This window comes from Perna viridis, chromosome 10 (genome assembly GCF_037379345.1).
Source record: "Perna viridis isolate PV_CMFRI_1.1 ecotype Kerala chromosome 10, ASM3737934v1, whole genome shotgun sequence".
Lineage (NCBI taxonomy): Eukaryota > Metazoa > Mollusca > Bivalvia > Mytilida > Mytilidae > Perna > Perna viridis.
In genome coordinates this window covers 21,980,804-21,999,769 of record NC_142454.1, presented here as the reverse complement: position 1 = coordinate 21,999,769, position 18,966 = coordinate 21,980,804, and the positions used below count along the sequence as shown (strand labels likewise).

The 18,966-nt window shown below is 32.9% G+C and overlaps 2 protein-coding genes across 2 annotated transcripts; one reads left to right on the top strand and one right to left on the bottom strand.

Annotated features, from left to right (window-relative positions):
- Positions 1–813: 813 nt before the first annotated feature.
- Positions 814–11,446, top strand: LOC148604968 (uncharacterized). Its single transcript, XM_088549966.1, has 5 exons — positions 814–1,600; positions 2,366–2,452; positions 5,705–6,037; positions 6,806–6,916; positions 10,575–11,446. The coding sequence occupies exons 1-5, from the start codon at positions 863–865 to the stop codon at positions 10,782–10,784; spliced, it is 1,479 nt and encodes a 492-aa protein (XP_088406092.1). The 5' UTR covers positions 814–862; the 3' UTR covers positions 10,785–11,446.
- Positions 11,447–17,542: 6,096 nt separating this feature from the next.
- LOC148604967 (membrane progestin receptor delta-like) lies at positions 17,543–18,502 on the bottom strand. Its single transcript, XM_088547531.1, has 2 exons — positions 18,259–18,502; positions 17,543–17,820 (listed from the first exon to the last, which is right to left on the bottom strand). Exons 1-2 carry the CDS (start codon positions 18,500–18,502, stop codon positions 17,543–17,545), a joined length of 522 nt encoding a protein of 173 aa, XP_088403657.1.
- Between the last annotated feature and the right edge of the window lie 464 nt (positions 18,503–18,966).

Here is an 18,966-nt window from a genome sequence, read left to right as displayed (position 1 = left end):
TATGTATTGTTTCGTTTTCACTTTCAGTTTACTTTCATGTCGCTGGAGTATATGGAAGCAACTGTTTTGCGCTACCTGTGATTCTGTTTCTTAGGGCCAGCTGCAGCTTGCCTTGTGGTGGGAGGGTTTCTTCGTCATTCATTGAAGACGCGCGGAGGGCCTTGAGCTGACTTTGTTTTCATCCCGTAGGGGTTGTTGTCTCTTTCACATATTCACTATATCAAATATTGTTGTATTAACGTGTTGAGGTTAATATACAGGGTGAAATGTTGCTCTTTGCATTATTCTGAAAAATGTATGATAAAAAAAAGAACCATTGTATATCCTTCGCATATGGCAATTATTACACTCCTTGAGACGTTTAGGTTTCCCGCACGTACGATACCCAAACGCACGATAAACGAACACTTCTATCGTGCGATTCAACGAACGCTTCTATCGTGCGTTTAATCGAACGCAAAACGATGTGGAAACGCACGATAAACGATGCACGAACGCTAAAATGGGAAACGTGAACGTCTGAAGGAGTGTATTTTTTTGTAAAAGTTGCAATTTTGCTGAAAACTGGAAAAATTGTGTTCACAATCCTTTACTCGCTACGCACACGATCAATTTCGACCATTTCTTTGGATTGACAATGTGATGGGGGCGAAGCACCAAGATTTTCTTAAATTACCGTCTCCTGTTAAGTTTAAACAACACGTAAAGTTGGATTAAAATATACTGAAGCTAGATAAAAATTACATTATTTTTTTTAGCTACTTTCGAACCAGCAGCTGAAAAAAGTTACACCGCAGCCATTGTAGTTGGTGTCATTGTTCCAGTATTACTCATTATTGTCATTCTAATCGTTGGATATAAAATGCATCAAAATTATAAATACTACCAAGAGCACAAAGAGGTACCTACACCACCTCCGGACCGGAAGTACGCAAACGGGGAAATCCGAAACAAGCGGATGTGCAAAAGTAATGGCGTTCGTATTGACGAGAAAACAACGATCCAAACTATTCATGACACTCCAAGAAGTCTTGAAATTACTATTGAAGAGAAACCGTCCCGACCGGAGTCGACGGCGACTACAGGGTCTGTAAGACGCGAGTCGTCGATCATGTTGGATATCAATCCATCAACAAGAGGAACGATGGTTGCTGAATCTCTCCCAGAAATGTCTGAACCCGGCGATTATAGCAGTGACTTCTCCGACTCAGACGAAGATGGTCAGAATGAGCAGAAGAATGGTTCAGGGTTTGATAAAAACGCCGAGTTCTTAAAAAGGGAACAGCAAATTACACACCAATCTGTACCTCAAATAGTCATAGATAGTTTGACAAACAATGATGACAATGTTGATTTGTTAGGCGAAAAAGATGAGTCCACTCAAACTGGAGATTTGAGTGAACTTACACAAACGGATAACCCACCGGATGTTGTTGTGATGGCACCCGTACTTCCGGCTCCGACTGGATTGCCAGACCAGCATTCTGATGCTACACAAACTGGTCAGGAACTGAATAAAAAGAAAGTGAAAAGAAAGAAAAGTGCTTCTTTCAGACGCGGACGCCCTGGAAGTTCAAGGAAAGGCACAAGACAGAAACCAGTAAGAGAATCATTAACACCAATTGCTTTCTTGCCTACAGGGCTTGTAAATCTCGTCATGTGACAATGTGAATTCATGAGAATACATTTGTATGTCACAAACTCCCATTTAAAAGCATAGATTAATGGAAGATTACAAACTTTCCGACGAATCCAATCCTCTCAAACGCAAAAATGACGATAGAAATATTACGCTCAACTATTTCAACATTGTTATAAGTGTGGTAGTTATACACGTGGAAATTTTATCATTATATGCATCGTATCGCACATTAAATGAAATCGGTTTCTTCAACAGTATCTGTAATTTCTGGATCACGAATAAATGAAAGACGAGATTTACAAGCCCTATAATGAGAAACCTTTGTAATATCATCTAAAACATAACAATAAATCTGACATAATAGACTAAACGTAACCATGATCTTTTCCATTTTCTGCACATTGAAAGGCACTAATGTGAACCCTGTTTTAATTGCACTTCATTTGTTAAAATAGAAGGACAGCGGCTAAAGTGAAGAAGTTTTTATTATTTCTTAATATTCAAACTTAATCATGATGTTTAAAGCAATTTACTAATAATCATTCACAGTGACTAAATTGTTTCTCTGTTACTTTTCGAATGCTATCGTAAATAAATTTTGTTGTGTTTAGAGAAAGGATTAAGGACAAAAAAAGCAGAGAAATTTTCATTAGTTTCTTATTCGTCTGGTTTCATTCAGCATTTTACCGTTACCATAGAAACCACCCTTATTCTTTTTTCTAGGACTGCTATGGTAATACTGATGAAAAGTTAGTATTCGGAACTAGGATAAACGTTTTGAAGATTCGTCCTAAGTCCAGGTCCTTCCGGGTATGTTTTGAAACGCTTTTACGCTATCACTCTACTTACTAAATATAATCGCTAACAAATAGTGAACCTTATGTAAAACGAACACATTGTGTTTTGATCGTTAAACATCATACTTACTTGGTTCTCTAACTATCTCGATGATTTTGTCGTTTTTTGACCGATATATAGGCGGTCTTTTTGAATTTGGAACATCTTGTCTCATTGATAAGAGTAAATATCTACTTTAAGTCAAAGCATCTATGTACTGTGTAAACTAATATCGAATGAGAAAATTTTAATTAAATCTTGATCATATCGTAAGTAACATGAACATGGAATAATTACGTTGTACCTCCTTGCATTTCTCGTTTGAAAAATTGAAAAATAATCTATACTTCGATAAATTGAACTCGTGAATGTGAATAGAACTATTTACCATGGAAGCAGCTAAGCTATAATCCATAGAATGGCAGTCTGCTGTCAATTCTGATCTCTGAAAGATATTGATTGATTGATTGTTGGGATTTAACGCCCGAGAAGCAATATTATAGCTGTATTCAGGCGAACATGAACGTGAGATGGGTGATAAAATGAACATGAAATGAAAAATGGGATGGGACACAAGGATAATGGGGTCGACAAATTTTGATTGCCATTGGAAATAGGGAGAGGGGGGTAAGGTCGGGCAATTTAACCTCCTGTGGCGGAGCCCAATGGTTCCTACTCCAAGAGAATACTACAGACGGGTTTTTTGCGTGCGATGAACGTGGCATCCTTCCCAATACGTTTCACCACTATGGTTTGCAGTCAGGTTTTCCGTATTATGGGCTGACGACCCCAGCATGAAGCATGCCGGGGGTCCCCAGCCAGGGTTCTGAGCACTATTACAAAATGTAAGTCGCCTCTTACGACAAGCTTAGTACTGCTGCGTGACTATTTTTTTGACACCCGGGCCCGCACGGGGCTCTAAACGAGAAATAGAAATGTGACATTAGACCCTTTAACTTCATAGTCTTGCTTGTTATCCATCTCGTTTAGAAGCGTAGTAATTACTTTTTATGGTGTATATTGTGCGTACTAGGAAATTTCAAATTGTAAGAGAGGTTTTGACTGTTCATTGTATAATTCGTTTCGCATTTCTCGATGTATTTTCATTACAATGCTAAATAACAAACCTTTCGAAATTAATCGATGTGTAGATATGTTTAATTTCTGTACCAATCAAATATGAAAATCTCTTTTAACTTAATGTTTATTTCACGAAATACACAAATGCTTGGATTTATTCAACCCAGTTATTTTTAAACTGTAATAATGCATCATATTAAACAATTATTTAAAAAGAACCTGTAATTAAGGTAAAACGTCTTAAAAATGTAGAGTAAAAGTTGTTCTTAGTGCAGTTTTAATCATATTAAAGCTTATTTTAAAGCTCCATTGTAATTCTCCCATCATTCATTGTTTAAATGTTTAATACTAAGAACTCAAAACTCTTAAGTCAAAAATATCTATCGCCCACGAGAAATGTTTATAGAAGGAGACCCCCCAAAAAAAACAGAGAGACAAATGACGTCCTTTGGAAGATATTTCATGAATTTTAGGGCGGGAACATTTTACCATTCTAGTACTAGTCCGACACGCTGAGCCGGATTTTGACTGGACCAGCTCAAATTAGCTACAATCCACAGGTAGGCATTGCCATTCCACTCAGATACTTCATTCTAATCCCGGCCCCACCAAGTGTCACTTTATCCCCTAAATACTGCATGGCGGCCAATCAGTGACTGCTAATTTTAAAGTCTTTGATGGGATGAGGATTGAATCAACAATCCGGGTTCACATTCGGAAGACCGAGCAACATACCGAAATCTGAAATTAATGAAATGCTGGCAAATGTGTGTGCTGATATGGTAGTCAAACAAACAAAAATACCGCATATACTACGAAACACCCTTGTTATATACATGTAGGTAACGTAAAGCAGGTATTCTTTTTTTAAAGAAAGTAAGGACAGTAGCTCCTCTAATTTGTTTACTTTAAAAAAAAATAGCAGCCAAGAGAATACATTTTGGAAATCCAAAAAGAAACAAAAAACAAACTAATAAAATACGAACATACATGTACCTACAAGTATATTGTGTATGATTAATCTACAATAAGTATTCATAAAAGAAAGAACAGAAAACAAACTGGTAGGCTGGCATAATAAGATGAAAGAATATATACATCTAGCATCATTTAATGGTTCAGTGCATTGGAATGTCATACTATTACTACAAGTCCAATAACAAATTTAAGAGTATGGTTTACCAGGAGTATAATCCGAATTATTTTTCATCGATATTAATCTGAATAATTAAGTCACGTGACTTCAAAAGTTATGTCATCATCCGTCCTTCCCATAAACGTTACCAAAGACTTACTTCAAGATTCGAGATCACGTATATTTTCATAGTAACAAGTGCACATTTATAATGAAAAGATATGGACCTTTTCATTTTATTTGGATGTTCGGTAAGAAAAACTAATTTTAAACTCGGACGTAAATTAGCGTTTTAACTGGTTTGCAATCTTGACAATTGCTTACCAAATTAAAAATTTCAAATTACTTTAATCTGCCAGGACCAATACAGTTCTTTATCATTGATGAAAAGATAGAAAAACAAGACAGCCAATATCAGTCACTCATTTGATTTTTTTTTCAGTAAGTGTGTTGTATACAATATTAACAATATTCCAAAACGGGATCTTTCTTTAACTGGAATTTGTTTTAATTATTATAATTTCAAGCTGTGGCTCAAATGTACTGTATTTGCATGATGGAGCAATACGCGTTTGTTTTGTAAAATTTGTGAATAAATTAAGAAGTTCATTTGATAGTACATGTATGTATCGAAGCTGTCCTGTAACAGTTGTGTTCAACTCATACATGTAAGAATTATAACAATTCTGTAATGAGAAAATCATCAATTTGTGATAAATAATGCCAGTTCGACAGTCCGTCTATTCGCTTTTTTCATATTTGGTCATATTTTTCATAGTAAAATCAAGGTTGTTTTGTGACTAAGCTGCAATTTCATGTTTTCTTTTTAAATAGCTCTTAGTCACAGTTTGACATTGCGAACTAGTAAGAGAGTATAATTTTAACTAGTAAGACACGTTCTTAATTATATAGTATATCCAGTAAATAAAGACATGTATTTTTTATGCAGGAAACAGCTTGACAAAACATAAGAAACTGAATAAGTCATGAAAACAAATTTACTATTTTAGAAAAAGAAACAAGTTGATCCATTAATCATAGATGAAGATTATACATCAACACCGCCGATTCAGGAAGTACCAGAAACCAGTAGAACCAATGACTCTACGTCATTACCAAACATAGAAACACCGGAAGTTGATCAAAAAGAAACAGAAGACAAGAACAGTGTCGAACAACTCATTCCAGATGAAACAAAAATTATCAATACCAGTAAAACAAATCTCAAGAAAAATGAAAGTATGCTTAGAGAGAAAATTTACCGTGTTACTAACAGAGATTTAGGAACGTCAAAGAGAAAGAAAAAGTTGCCAAAATTGCGACATCCGTTGGAGAAAAAGAGAGTATGTAGATATCAATGACTGCTTTTTTTTACCTTGCTCTTAAATTATATTGTACATTTTGTCAGTGTTCAAGTTGAACAATGCAAAGCCAATGTATTTTTCATGTATTAGGGGATACTACAAGGAATATGACGGGTTCTCAAAATACATACAATTAATGTATACACTATCATGTCAAATCTATAGCTTTCATAGATACATGTATATAATTTTAAAACCAGTTCTTCCTGTGTCGGGGTATCAGTTTATCTCCTACCCTAATGTCATTTCAGTTACATGATTTTTATTTCTGGTGCGTTACATCGTGTTTAAGTAGTGCTCCAGCTAAGAATCGTGCAAAATATGATTTATTGTAGGAAAGCCTACATATTTTATTTTGGATATTTTGTTTAAAATATTATAGGAAACAGAAATTAACATGTGGCTTTTCATATAACATTTGTTCTTAGGGGATAAAAATTATATGTAGAATTCAAAATTTAGGGAGATAATTCTGTAAATGACACAAAATACAATAGAAACTGTTGGATTTTCAATATGGAGTATCTCCAAAGAGCAGACAGTTTGGAATGAATAATATAGACCTATAAATTAAGTTAATAACAAAAATTAAAAATGACTGGCCTTTTTTGAGTTGTATCTCATACTACAGAATTTGCATTATTCTTACAAAGACGACTAACTAAATCTTAGTAGTGGTTAAAAAGGTACTCCTTCTGTGGTTTGTACCTCTTGAACTCCATTCCAATATAACTTTCATTTAACTAGGGAGGTTCACCTGAACCAGTACCAGATTCTTGGTTCAAACACAAGGATGGATCAGCATCAAAGTCAAGGTCAAGTAGAGGAGACAAAAAGGGAAATACGGATAGTGACGAGGTAGGGAAATTCGGGTTGCATATAAACATATATGTATACAAACATCTCTTTAGATTAAAGTTTCTAAAGATAAATAAGTCCTTATTTGAATACCATTTTCATCCCTAAAACATTTCCTTGATTATTGTCAATAGTCCTTAGTTTGCTGTAAAATGTGGGATAAGTTTCATATGAAGCGTAACTTATCATCCATTGTACACATTTAGTCCGACATTTTTATGGAACTTTTCATAGAGTGTTTTATTTCAAAAACAAACTTTTAAGGATGACTCGGTACCAATTTATGCAGGAATGTCTACCTTTTACGGGTTTAATTTCGAATTGTCTTGTCACAAACGGAATCCTAATGATGGATTACTATTGCAATACAGTTTTAATGCTGTTCTAGGAATTCGATTGGGCTTCGTCAATCATTTGGAATAGGTGAGAAATCTGCACACTCTAATTTGACACGATAAAATCGGTTACTACTTCTCTAAAACCCGTAAAGTGTTTGTGATAAGGCAATTTGATTCAAAGCGACCACAGTATTGAACCAATTAGTTAACATTTTTATATCAATACTAATTATAATTGTTCTGCATAGGGTTGTAGTTCTTAGACGGACACTTATATACAATCTATTTTTGAAACTTTATGATAAAACTTTAAACCAAAACTTTATCTTAATATTGAATATGGCCTGGTGATATCGTGTCAAATTTTGTATAACTTTCTGTAAAGTTAGGAATACACCTTTGTTAAATAGGGAAATTAAAACTGTGAACTTTATATTTTTGTTAGTGAAAGGCTATCATATTTTTCATTTTTTTGTGAAATGAAATTTTCATAAATAGTAATATTATAGAGTTATTGCATGAATACTGAGCTGGGTAATATTGTCTCGAATAGAATTTTATATTGCACGAGTTAACGAATGCAACATACATTCTACGAGGGATAATATTCCCCAGTATTCATGCAATATACATTTTATTGTATGGCAATATAATTTAGTCTTGATTAAAATGGACTTTTGTCACGGATAATGTCACAAATTTTAGCTTAAGTATATTTGCACTAGTGCTATATGGAAATTTAATGCACGCTGAGGTTGCCTTGTATTGCTATACAATAATATTTACTATTTTATGACTATTATTCATTTCATTATAATTATTCAAAAATACCTATAAACAGTATGTTCACATTTTCGTTTGGTGATGATAAATCAAGACAGTGGTGTGTCCAAAACTTTCAGGAAGTCGATGCTCTGAAAAAACTTCACTGATTACTATTTTTTCACCTCTTCCAAATTGGTTGGACGCTAAAAGCACATTTAAGTGACAAGAAGTGTATTGCAATAGTGTGCACTAACATGTTCGTTTTACAGGATATAACGTTGAATATAATGCATGCGAGTTTTAATATTATATCTTAGTTAAAATTTAGAACCAAACTTACATACCTGAACATTAATAGGATGCCGAAGAAATAACTGTGAGTTCTCAACGCTCCCTTGTGTTGTTCTACATACTAATGCACGAATTTAACACGCTTTAACTGTTATTTGCACACAACAAACCATATAATGGATTTTTTATAAATAGACGTAGATTTTTTGGTCGTTTGGGACTTTGAAAATGAATGAACGTTTGGTGCTTTTATTAAATTGAATTAACTTAGTTCTCTAAAAGCAGAAACTACTGAATCTGTGAACCTTAAACACGCATTGGCATGATTCAGATTAAAGGAATTAAGCTTATTTCTTACGTTAAACAAAACAATTTGTTAATTGGCTCAGTTGCATTGCATTTATTTACATGAGCAATTTTATTTCTTCAATTTATAAGTTTATCGGGCATATTTAGGTGCGTTAAAAAACAGTAAAGTTGTCGAGTAGGCTTGAACGGACCAGTTGTTAGTTGCATTGACTAAGATATTATGTTGTCAAAATATTTCCATAAGTTCTTGGTTCGTTTAACCACAAAAAATGTGTTCAGATAATTTATTTTCCATTATTTGGTATGTGCTGTGTACATTATGGATTTTTATGGTGATACATTTGTATCTGTCTCTTCGTCCTTTGCATCAAGTTATCAGTAGATATTGGGATTGTTTACAGGAGTATTGAGGGCTTTTATTGGTCTAAAATACAAATACTTCATATCATCAAGTGTAAACAAAAATGGATCCATAACATCTGAGAACATATATAGACTTTAAATTCTTGCATTAAAAAGACTTTTGTAATTGCTTGGATTTTTGCAAAACATTATATATTCTGTTTATTTTGTATTTTTTTCACTTTCTGGTCATATTTTCAATAAAAAATGGTGACCACACCAAAGTGACAACTTCATTTTTAGTTGTTACATTCATTTTAACTATGTGTATCATATGTGAAAATATGAAGTTGTTTTTTTAGTGTGGACATAGTTTTCTGGATATAAATATGTCCGAAAAACCAACAGAATTAACAACTCGCAGCGTCACGTATATTTATAGATTTTACTATGCTTTGAACAATTGTTCATATTTTACAACACAGTTGATATTTGTTTTTGGCCATAGTGAAAGTATAGCATATGTAGACCTAAAAGGCATCGTTTGTTTGGTGGGTTTTTCTTCACCATGAATCACTTTACCATTGGCAGTGTCTGAATTTTATGTAGACTATTACTTAAAATGTAAAAGGACGATGAGTAGATATTACGATTCAACAAACTGTGAAACGTCACTGCTTCCTCTTACGCGTGATTCGAGCTGCTGTTTCGAACCTCACTGCTTTGAGACTAATGACAAAAAATATAATCGAACAACGGGAAATCTTAACTAGCATTGAAAGTTGTCTTTGAGTAATGCAGATGATTGAAAAATTTTGACACTATTCCCAAATTTAATCATATTATATTTCAATGAAGCGGTTCACCAATGGTCTTTTCATGACAATTTCGTGGGTTTTAATCATTTCTTTGTACATTAGTATAAGACTTGAATCACCTACTACGCTTCATGTGTTATTTTTGATATAATCCAAATTACTCATTAAGAGTAAATATTGTTAAGCAGTGAAGTTGCCGAACAGAAGTTTGACAATTTAACCTTTAAGTCCGAATTTAACGAAATATTAGGAGTGGCTCAAGTACTTAATAGGAAATTTTCTAAGATCATAATAGGAGAAACTTTTCATCAACCGAATTTAAGTATCTGGAATGAATCCAAATTTGTATATTATTATATTGCGTAATTTTTACTCCAAAAGGACAGGTAGACTTCAAAACTCGGCTCCCTTTGACACTCGAGGATTGTTTAGTGGATGGTAGGTATATATAGAGGATTGCGCTTGCATATATTCTTTTCTCAATAAATGTGCAAATCTAAAATAATGAATTATTTAATTGTTGTGCAGAAGGCATCATTCTTTTCCCTGTTAAAAATGACTGTGTGACTCGCATTCCATCTTTTTTATGAAACTGGTCATGTCTATCAGTTAGAAAAAAATTAGCCATGTTGATTTGTGTCTTAATTTGATGTATTTTTATTTTTGATGTTTCTTAGGATCGCATGTCATTACCATTTTTATTCCTACTGTGAATTGCTCCTAAAACTAATTCATTAGCAAATACAGAAGAAAACAAATCAACTTCATATTCCTTTTTTTTTTCATCATTTCCAGCAACTACCACCTGAAATAGATGAAGATGGGAATCTGATATCCCCAGATACCGACGAGACACAAGAACAGAAGAGACCTCCAACGCAACAAAAACCATTTGTCAACCCTCGTACAGAGACAACCGAGGAAATCTTCGATAAAATAAAAAACATGTGGCACTTCGGCAATAAATGGCTGGGAAACACGTATATCAATAGCAGTCCTAGATAAAAATTGACTTAAATGAGTAATTTGACTCTCTAAGTACTTAAACAATCGTATTTCAATATGTACTTACATGTAATTTATAATTCAAATCGTGATTTACTATACTGTGGGATAAGTCTGATTTTATCCGTTTTCTATGTATTCGTCAGGGTCGTTATAACATTCATTTTAAGAGTATTATGATGTCTAAACAATAAGTTTGTAAACATGAAACTAATACTTTGTTTTATTTTATTTGTTTACATACTTAAATAATGCATGATCATAATGTGTAAATAGAGCTTAAGGACGTAGCCCTAGGTTAAGGGACATAACTCTTGGAATCAGTGATATGTTTGAATCATATTCAATTTCACCAAAGACTATCAAACTTTCATTTGAAAACAAATGAGTGACTTGATGCTTACATGAGATCGATGTAAAATGCTGAATACAAACGTTCCAATGATTTGTAAGAGAGTTATGTTCCTAGCCCTATTTCTACCTCTTTAACATTCATACAAAAGTACGAAATAGGAAGTATTTGGTTGATTAAAGAACAAGAGTGTAGTGATAGTGTTATTTTCAAACTTACATTGAAAACATGACTACCTGCAAACAAACATATCTCTTCAATAGTCGCTCTTACATTTGTAAGTTAGAAGTACACTTGTAAGAACCTCATTTTTGTGCTAATTCTTAAAAGATTCAGTATTTTGTGACCTGAATTTTAACTTATGACAAAATCAAAATATCTTGTAGTTTATTAATGCTTGAATTCTGTTATCATCGACACTTTAAAATGTGCTAATGGGAATGTTCAGGAACTCATTGTATGTTGAAGTAGGCATGGATCTAGGGTTAGTAATCTACCACTTTCTGATATTGCATATTTTTACTGTATTTCTAAATTATTTCGTTGCATTTTCCATATCAGTACGTTCATTAATACGAGACTGTCATACCAAGCCTTAGAGCTCTTTTCGAGAGTTGATACAAGGACAATGCATTGGCATAATCTATTAATAAAAAAAAACTGTAGATGACGATTTCGGGTCTTTTCTTTATTTCTAAATAAATTATTTGAAATTTTACTTTTTTTACCTATGACGCCTGACTGATATCGGTGATGTTGCCGTTGACGAATGGTCAAAAACTAGTTGTCACCCGGGGCTTGCAAACACGGCCATACAATTTCCATATACTTTATAAAAGAAACATTTTATGGAAATCAATGGTGACTTTTATCATGAGAAACCCGTTGCTAAAGTGACAATAACACTTGCCCTTGTTATTTTGAACACCTTTGTTTCTATAGAATATTTATTTATTAATTAGTGTTGCACTGTGTTACGTCACATCACAATATAACATACAGTTCAAGTCAATAGCAGGTGCTATATATGAAGCATTCAAAATATTGAGTTAATGCCTTTGAAAAAGATCATTTTGACCTTGTAAAATTATCTTTTGATATAATATCAATGCTCGCCTATAAACCAATGCATTCATATAAAACGTCACATTCCCATTGGTTTTTTCAATTCTTTTGTGTAGAAGGAAAGCTCTTTCGAGTTTTTAAATAATACACACTTGTATGGCGCATTTCTAAATATAAAAAGAAAGCTCATAACAGGATTTCGTAACTTTTGACACTTGGCACTCGAAATACCATACTTCGTGGCAGTGTATAAAAACTGGTTGTACTTTAACAAAAAAAATGTCAGTCAAACTGTCAGAAGCATAAATGCTTACCATGGTAACGGAAGAATTGAACAGTGCAATACATAATATATGGTATGAAATACTGTTTACCATGACAACATGTTAATCAAAGTACTGAGTCAATGAAGCCTTCATATTTTGCTGTTTCTTACTGCACAATCACATTTCTAATCATAAAAAAGGATTGTAATATTTTAAACTAGGGAAAGTAATATTTTTACCATTCTTTTTTTTAGAAGAATTTTTTTTCAAAGACCGTTTATTAGCTGAGTAGCCATGGCTTCTTGAGTTGACAAGGCGAATGGGGGGTAAATGACTCGCAACCTTTTCTTACTTTTCACACACAGTTTTTTTTTTATATCACTTCACTACATACCTTTAACTTTTACTTATCATAGAAGCAAATATTTATACAGCTCCAAGTTCTTCCTTAGTCATACATGGACAAAGACTCTTTAGTTAAACTACTGTTGAATCCTGTGTTCCTGTGTCAAGATTTTATTGATACACTCAGACACAATTAAGGTAACATGAGGTCAATAATAAATATATAAATACACAATGACAGGAAGAATAAGTTGACAGAAAGTAATACAATAATCATAGAAAATATTTGTTAAGTTTGCTTACAAAAGTTGCAATATAAGATAACAATTTTACATGACAAAAAGTTAACATTCCTTTCATCTTATAAACACTGTGTCAAAGCAAGTAAATTTGCAATTTTTGTGTGTAAAAAATCGAAACTAGCAAGTCCCATACCTATTAAATGCAATGCTGTCAAAATATTCTAGATAAAGAGAAACTGAAAACTTTTAGTAAATAATATATTTACTATCTATTCTAAACTTAGACAAAAACAAGTACGTTACATAGTTTTCAACATGTGTTGCTAATTGTATATATGTGTATATGTATTATTAATAAGATGACAAACAATGAAGTGAATACATCAATTGAAACTATGTTTTTGTACTGTTTACAAGTAACACATTGTAAACAAGTCTTATCTTTAAAAAAGAAATGATAGCCAACGCAGTAAAATTTGTTCTCTTTACTTATAATTTTCTACATTTCATTTCTGGAAATAACTGCGTCGGAAAAAGAATACACGTTACAAGTATTTGTTGGTACATACAATGTATGTATAGCATGCAAAACCTATACTTTAGCTGTTGTTGCATAATTATAAATTGATTCAAAAAGTTATAATATGAATATAATAATAAATTATTAGGACTGTGAGCTCATGATAGATTCATACCTATTTATCATAAAGGTAAAGAGTACAAAGAACATTTTACAAATATTGTAAATCAATGATATAAAAAATAAACAGGATTAACACAGGAGATTTGACATGATACTCCTCTGTTGAGAAGAATGCGGGGTGACGCGAAAGTACTGTACGGACTGACTGAAAAAAAAAAGGATTCATTTTCCCTTCAATAATAAAATATATAAAACTTTGTCTCTCAAATACTATTTTCAGCTATTTTAAGTCTACATCAAAAAATTGTCAGGCAAACTAAAGAATATATTTAGATTTGTTATGATGCTCAACTGGAGAAATCCAAGTTGGCGGGATGACGCGAGGGTTCTAGAGGGGGCTACAGATTCAGAAAAAAAATATCCATTCTTTCCCTCAAGATAATCAAAACTTGTTCGCGAATACTATCTGTAATGAAAGAATTGTGTCTACATTAGGGAGTGCTTTCGTGCAGTAACCCACCTTATTTAATCAAACTAAAGATGCGAAATTTCCCTTGCATGCTGTTTCATTAACTATCAATTTCATGGTTATTTTTTACTCCTTTCCATTTCAAGTTTCACTATTTTCCATTCACAATGGTATTGATCGCGGATGCATGTGAGTGCTACCGCAAATTATGATATTTTGATTTTACCTAGATTTTCATGTGATGCCTAGGTTAATTTCAGCCACTGTCGTGGCTTCATTGACAAAAATTAAGATTTCTTCTGTATTCCACTGGTGTGTTCACGTTTCTCCAATATATTTCTATCGTGATGAAAGATGAATTCAAATTATTACCTTAAAAAGATAGATATATATTTTTTAAAATATTTATCGCTATAATATGCTACTTTTTTTGCAAAAAAGAGAAAAAAAAAACAAATGAAAAAATGTTACATTATTTATTATTGTGTCTCTAATAAATGAATCATTTAAAATATCATCCAACATTTTTGTGTTGGAAAAGGTAAAATACAGGTAAAATTGAACTACTAGTATAAAATCCTTTTGAGGACCCCATAATCCCTAATCTTAATTGATTAATTAATCCCAAAATTAAATGTTGGAGAAACGTGAATAAACCGGTTTATCTTAAGTGGTTCATAGCCTGATCTGATAGTAGTAGCACCAAAAGCGTCTGTGCGAGACCCGACAGGGTAGTCAAGGACTTTAAAAACCCCCTAAGGGACCGGTCAAAATTTATCGCCACATAGGACCGGCGCAAGTAGCAGAAGGACAGATACTTTTTTGATGTAATGCTTTTGTTGGGACACCACTGTTTTCACTGATAATATGCATAGCACACGTTTTTTTAACGAACAAATACTTTGAACTTAATTTTTTATTAACTTTAAAAAATAAAACAATTATAACAAAAATAGTCTACAACATGAATGCAGTAGAAAATACTCTTTAACATAATTCATTGTAACTATACGTTTTAAAATATAAATAGCTTTTATATCAATACCTCATTTGTAAGATCTTTAATACACTGTATGTGTTAATATAATATTTTCAAATAAACCATGATAAGACACCAACTTTTTTCTTACCAAGTTGACATAGGACAGTATTTTTTTTTCAAGTCAGAAACCATAGGGTTGCAAATTTTATTTATGCTCATATTTATGTGCACCGGTCCTATGTGGCGATACATTTTGACTGGTCCCTTAGTGGTAGTATCAAATAAATTCGAGAGTTAGTCTAACACACGAATTTGATTCATACGGAGAATGGTTCGTACACAAATTATTTCAAGAACGGATCAACGCTACAAAAAAATTCTGTAAATATAAATATACAGAATATAATAATTGATAAAATTGAATGAGCTGCTAAATCTAAAATACAATGTGACGTCACTTTCGAATTCTGTCTGCAAAATGACATTCAAGAAATTGTGTTTGTATGTGCCATTGCTGCTGGCATAATTTAAAGTTGACTCTTTATATTTAAGTATCACCCAAGCTAAGGATCATATAACCCGTGTTCTTAGGAGATAAAAATTATATAGAATGCACTGTTACAGTAGATTTCAAAATTAAAGGAGACAACTCTGTAAATGACACTCAAATACAATAGAATCTACTGGATTTTCAATGTTGATTATCTCCTAAGAGCAGGAAGATTTGAATGAATAATTATACTGTTCATAGTATAGTCCCATAAAACAACTTCATTACAAAAATGAAAAAATATGTAACCTTTTTGGGGATGTATCACATTTTACAGATTTTGCATGATTCTTACAAAGACAGCTACTTAAATCTATCGATAACTAAATTTGATAAGAGATAATGATAAATACTGTTCTAGGTCAAGTCGGTAAATTTTATTTAATCGATGATATGCAGTTGAGATACATGTACCGTTGATATAATGTCAATTTCTGAAAAAAAGCTCTCCTTTGTAAACAACCTCCTATTATATACTTATGAATTATTTATTTAAGCTGAAGCCATGGCAAAATGAAAAGTTTCTTGGAATAGCTTTAAACTACTTGAAGATCTTGTAAACTTGTAAACTTTGCCATGAGAGGAATACACTACAAAAATCCTTCAAAATATGCATTTTTTAAGTTATAGGTCCAAATTATGGAAAATTGGTCTTTTTCGCTGATTTTTATGTCCTATCTTGTAAAAAGTGTAGAAAATGTAGTAAAAATATCAAATATTAAACTTTGAGGGCTATATTTACCTCAATGTAATCAGCACTTGAAATCAAGTTTTGCGCAAAAATTTGGTTAGAAATGAGGAAAAACTCACTTTCATTACTACGGTTAAGGACATATAAGCATTTCGTTATGGTAACATGGAAAATCCATTTTTGAGTACTTTTTTTGCTTTAGGTGTCCTTTACTGGTCATGTTTTAATGTGAAAACACTGTATTTACAAATTTAAAGCCAAAGATATCATCTTTTGTGAAAATTTAAAGATTTAGGGTTTTTGACATGTGATCAAGAAAAAGGGGGAGGCATGTCAGACATAAATTTTTAAAAAACAGACCAATTTTTCAGAAAATGATGACTTTTAAAGGCTATCTCTTTATTAATATTGTTACAAAATAAGTCATGATTGATTTTTTTATTTGAAAAGTCAGAAAAAGTTCTTTGCAAATATTTAATGCATTTACGTATGGTAGAATATTGTCACTTTCTTGCTTGCGCAACCTGGTTACCCTATATTTAAAAATCAAATATTTAAAAAAGTGCTTGTCACATTTCACTGAAACTTTGCAAATGTATTCAGTATGTGTAAAGGAAGATACTTATATAGTTATTTATTTTTTCTAAGACAGAAAGTGACTCTTTAGGTTACAGACCACCAATTCAACCAATGAACATTTGGAACGTATGCAAAAAATAGTCCTACGCAGAAATTACCCCTGTTCTTCATAGTGCTGTGAAAAAAGTTCTCATCTTATTTAAAAAATTTAAACAGTTTCTGAAAGGAAAAACATTTCTGTACATTTTATAGGCGCATTTTGCTTCTTGTGATGTGAAGCCTAATCTCCATAATGGTTTCTAAATATACTCCTATCTTGTGAAAACACTGGGATTTCCCATGCTATTTATAGACCCTTCACTTCCGGTGACCAGTACTGCACTGCAAGTCTGCTAATCCCACATACCATTCTGAGGATTGTGAGCTGACATATGTAGAATTGTGCTGATATATAGTCCTCTACAGGTTAAAGTTAAGGTAAAGTCCAGAGAAGCCATTGAATATTGTGAAATTAGCATAGAAGCCTATGGGAAGTGGAATTAGTGGTTTCTAGCCTTTAACAGTTCTATCACGTTTATTCCGATTTTGTTTCGTTGTTTGCTTTCCATTGACCAGTGACAAACAGTATCCCACATACAAATATCAACAAGAGCACCAATGATGATACTATCAACTGAGCACCGTTTGATGGACTGGCATAGGTACCTCTTCCACTTGCTAGTTCCGAATGGACGAATTGTATTTGAAACGTTTGCGTTATTGTGGAAAGCACGTGAAACACCTGATGACTGGCACCTACTATGTCGAATACACCGGGGAAAATTGTTTCCGGTAGATGACTCGTATACATCACTCCAATAAGCAAAATTAGTAGAAGAATAAAATTGTATTGCGATACAAAAGAAGCATAACTCTTTTCTCCATTAAAGTAACGTATATAGTTGGGAATAACGGGCAAGGAAAAGAAGACAATGTGGCACCCTAAAGTTCCGATGGACAAAAACTTTCTTAAAAACTGTTTGGACGTTTCTACGAGGGAAAGTCTAAGTATGCACATTATAGATAAGTCAAAAAACGCCAAAATCCAATTTATCAGAATAAATACTGTATGAAATTTGTTAAATGTATCTATATCCGACCAGTATGTAACAGTAATTAGCCCATTTGCAAATGCAAAGAAGCAGATAGCAGAATAATCCAGTAGGAATAAAACTTGATGAAGGTATAAACTTTTTGAGTGAAACATATGAGCTGCCGTACTAGCTGTCGACGACAACACACAAGAAATACCAAAAATTAAAATGGGCACATATAAATCGTCAGCATAATAATTGCTGGATTCTGCATAGTCATAGAGTAAGTATATATGCCAAAAAATTGCAAGCATGTGTGTCCATATATTGATTGTTTCATTGTGAATTGTGAAAATACTCTTGACATAGTAAATCAATGGTTGGTTTATTTTCCGAAAGCCAGTTGTAATGCCAGGGTCTCGGAACATTTCTGGTATCTTGTTGGAGTCGGTCAATGCCATACTGTGATAACAGTGTACAGCTGGAAAGGATGGCAATAACGAATTTTACACGTATCCCTGAAAACCTGTTTAAAACAACTTAAATAAAATAAAAGTGCATTCAACCATAATCTTTAACAGTGGCGGATCCAGAGTTTTAGCTAAGGGGGGGGGGGGGGCAAAAAAACAATTTTGACGGGATCACGGGTGAGGATCACGAAGTGAGTGTTTTTCACGATTTAACACACAATTTTTCAACATCTTTGGCTAAGGGTGCGGGCCCCCCAGGGCACCCCCTTGATCCGCCACTGTTTAAGGTTTGTTTATCTATCATTGGCAGTAGAGTATCTTATAACAAGCACGTTTCCATTGTTAATAAGGCTTTATTGAAATTGTCAAACTGCTATATGAGTTTCTTAATGATTTTCAATGGTAAAAATTAGAAACACCGACACCATTTCTTCTGAATGAATAAATACAAATAT